Below are 2739 nucleotides of genomic sequence, written 5' to 3' on the forward strand. Positions count from 1 at the left end.
AGATCCAACCAGTCCATTCTGAAGGAGATCAGTCCTGGGTGTTCTTTGGAAGGAATGATGCTAAAGCTGAAACTCCAGTACTTTGGCCACCTCAAGCGAAGAGTTGACTCACTGGAAAAGACTCTGATGCTGGGAGGGATCGGAGGCAGGAGGAGAAGGGGACGACAGAGGATGGGATGGCTGGATGGCATCACTGACTCAATGGACGTGAGTTTGAGTGAACTCCGGGAGTTGGTGATGGACAGGGAGGTCTGGCGTGCTGCGATTCGTGGGGTTGCAAAGAGTTGGACATGACTGAGCAACTGAACTGAAACATTTTAGGAAGGGATATATTATGGGTGATACCATGTGCTTTATATTACATGACCCAGAAGGCACAAAATGTCAGGTCATCCCATCACTGGAACACTTGGTTAAGATAGTGACCACCAGATATTGCCACTGGAAAAGTATGTTCTTTCCCTGACATTTAGCAAGTGATTTGTGGGGGGTTATAGCTCAGATGGTAAAGAATCTGTCTGCAATGCAGGAGACCCTGGTTCAATTTCTGGGTCAGGAAGGTCCTCTGGAGAAGGGATAGACTACCCACTCCAGTATTCTTGGGCTTCCCTTGTGGCTCAGCTGGTAAAGAATCCGCCTGCAATGCGGGAGACCTGGGATTTTCCCTGGGTTGGGAAGATTCCCTGGAGAAGGGAAAGGCTACCCACTCCACTATTCTGGCCTGGAGAATTCTATGGACTGTATAGTCCATGGGGTCGCAAAGAGTCAGATATGACTGAGCGACTTTCACTTAATCTCATTTGTGGGGGTGAAACTTTGACACCTTGGGAATATCCTATTCCCCATCAATCTTCCAATTATTTCATTTATAGTAAAATATCCCACCATTCCTTTCAAATTCATTACTGGAAGGTATTTTCTGAAAAGGATTTAAAAAGCAAGGTCAATGCATCCTTCATTCCCATAATAATATAATTTCAAAGTAAGAAAATCAGTGTCTTAATCACTTCCAATGTTGACAGATGAGTTTTCTCCCCTCTTCTTCCTCTATTTTAAGTATCATCATGAATGTGTGGAATTTTACTTATTTAAGGTGTTACAATCAATCTGGATACTTAAACTGTCCCCAGTTTGAACAGGGCTGTTGCATCCTTTAAACACAGGTCTATTAGTCTCTGAGCTCTTCCTTGCTATTTGAGCACAAGATACTCCATCTCACCTGGTACTTTCCCTCCTGCCTTCTACTTCTGACCTACATACCCGGCACCTGGACAGGTCATTTGTTTGATTCACATTTCCTCACTGTAAAATATGGAAAATCAGGCAAGTTCTCCCAGCCTCATACACCCATGAGGAAGTTGAAAAGAAATAACATACACAGTCATAACACTGAAATACTGGTTTGGAGCTGAGTTAACCACTACTATTTAGGAAAACCTCAGGCCAGGAGCAATAAAGAACTCCAGAGACTTTTTACCCAACTGCCTCCCCAACAGATGCTTCTGCTCAGATGTCTACATTCCTTCCCACTCTGGAGGATGGTGCTCTTCCTCCCTCCCACCCAGCAGTCTAGTCTCACCTTCCTCTTTAAACATCTCAGTCACGTCCTCCCACAGGGGTGCCCCCACCACCGTCTTCTCTGGATGGTGCAGCTTCACCCAGGTGCTGGCCTCAGTGGGCAAGGTGATCAGGAGTCACTGTAGGATGATGACTTCAGCACTCCTTTCTGGGGAACTCTGGCTCCACCCACAGGGCAGAGTCCTGACCGGGCTTCTCCACTTTCTGATGAGGAAACTGCCAGAGTCTCTGACAGGAGGCTTTACAACTGCACAGGTGTCCTCCACTCTCAGGAACCCAGGGAACAAACAGCACCAAAATCCAAAGTCTGGACAGTTTTACTCTCTAGGCTCTCAAGGAACACCTCCCATCCTTGCCTCTATCTGTCTCCTCAGCAGGCAGCTGGAGGCTCCAAGTATTTATTCCCAATCACCACGATGGGCAGAAAACATCAGTGTTAGTGAAAGGATCTAGGAAGTTCAATCACATGGTCAGAACTTACACCAATCAATGAAAATTTCTTTTACAACAGATACACAGAGATCATGGATAGACACAACCCACATGGTCCAAAACACTGCTGATGTCTAGAAGCATAAAGGAATTAATAAAATCCAATTATTTGTTTAGGCAGTCCTACCTTTAAAGTTATTTAACTTAGTTAACTTCTATGCAGAGTACATCATGAGAAACGCTGGGCTGGAAGAAGCACAAGCTGGAATCAAGATTGCCGGGAGAAATATCAATAACCTCAGATATGCAGATGACACCACCCTTATGGCAGAAAGTGAAGAGGAATTAAAAAGCTTCTTGAGGAAAAGAAAGAGTGAAAAAGTTGGCTTAAAGCTCAACATTCAGAAAATGAAGATCATGGCATCTGGTCCCATTACTTCATGGGAAATAGATGGGGAAACAGTGGAAACAGTGTCAGACTTTATTTTGGGGGGCTCCAAAATCACTGCAGATGGTGACTGCAGCCATGAAATTAAAAGATGCTTACTCCTTGGAAGGAAAGTTATGACCAACCTAGATAATGTATTCAAAAGCAGAGACATTACTTTGCCAACAAAGGTCCGTCTAGTCAAGGCTATGGTTTTTCCTGTGGTCATGTATGGATGTGAGAGTTGGACTGTGAAGAAAGCTGAGCACTGAAGAATTGATGTTTTTGAACTGTGGTGTTGG

General features: G+C 44.6%; 1 protein-coding gene across 1 annotated transcript in view; it reads right to left on the reverse strand.

Annotated features, from left to right (window-relative positions):
* Window positions 1–2154, reverse strand: part of ZFP69B (ZFP69 zinc finger protein B) — a 15730-nt gene extending 13576 nt beyond the window's left edge. The window contains 2 exon segments of the mRNA XM_010862811.1: window positions 1580–1736; window positions 2122–2154. Coding sequence (XP_010861113.1) covers window positions 1580–1736; window positions 2122–2154 — 190 coding nt within the window.
* Between the last annotated feature and the right edge of the window lie 585 nt (window positions 2155–2739).

This window comes from Bison bison, unplaced genomic scaffold, assembly GCF_000754665.1.
Source record: "Bison bison bison isolate TAMUID 2011002044 unplaced genomic scaffold, Bison_UMD1.0 scf7180017864484, whole genome shotgun sequence".
Classification (NCBI taxonomy): Eukaryota; Metazoa; Chordata; class Mammalia; order Artiodactyla; family Bovidae; genus Bison; species Bison bison.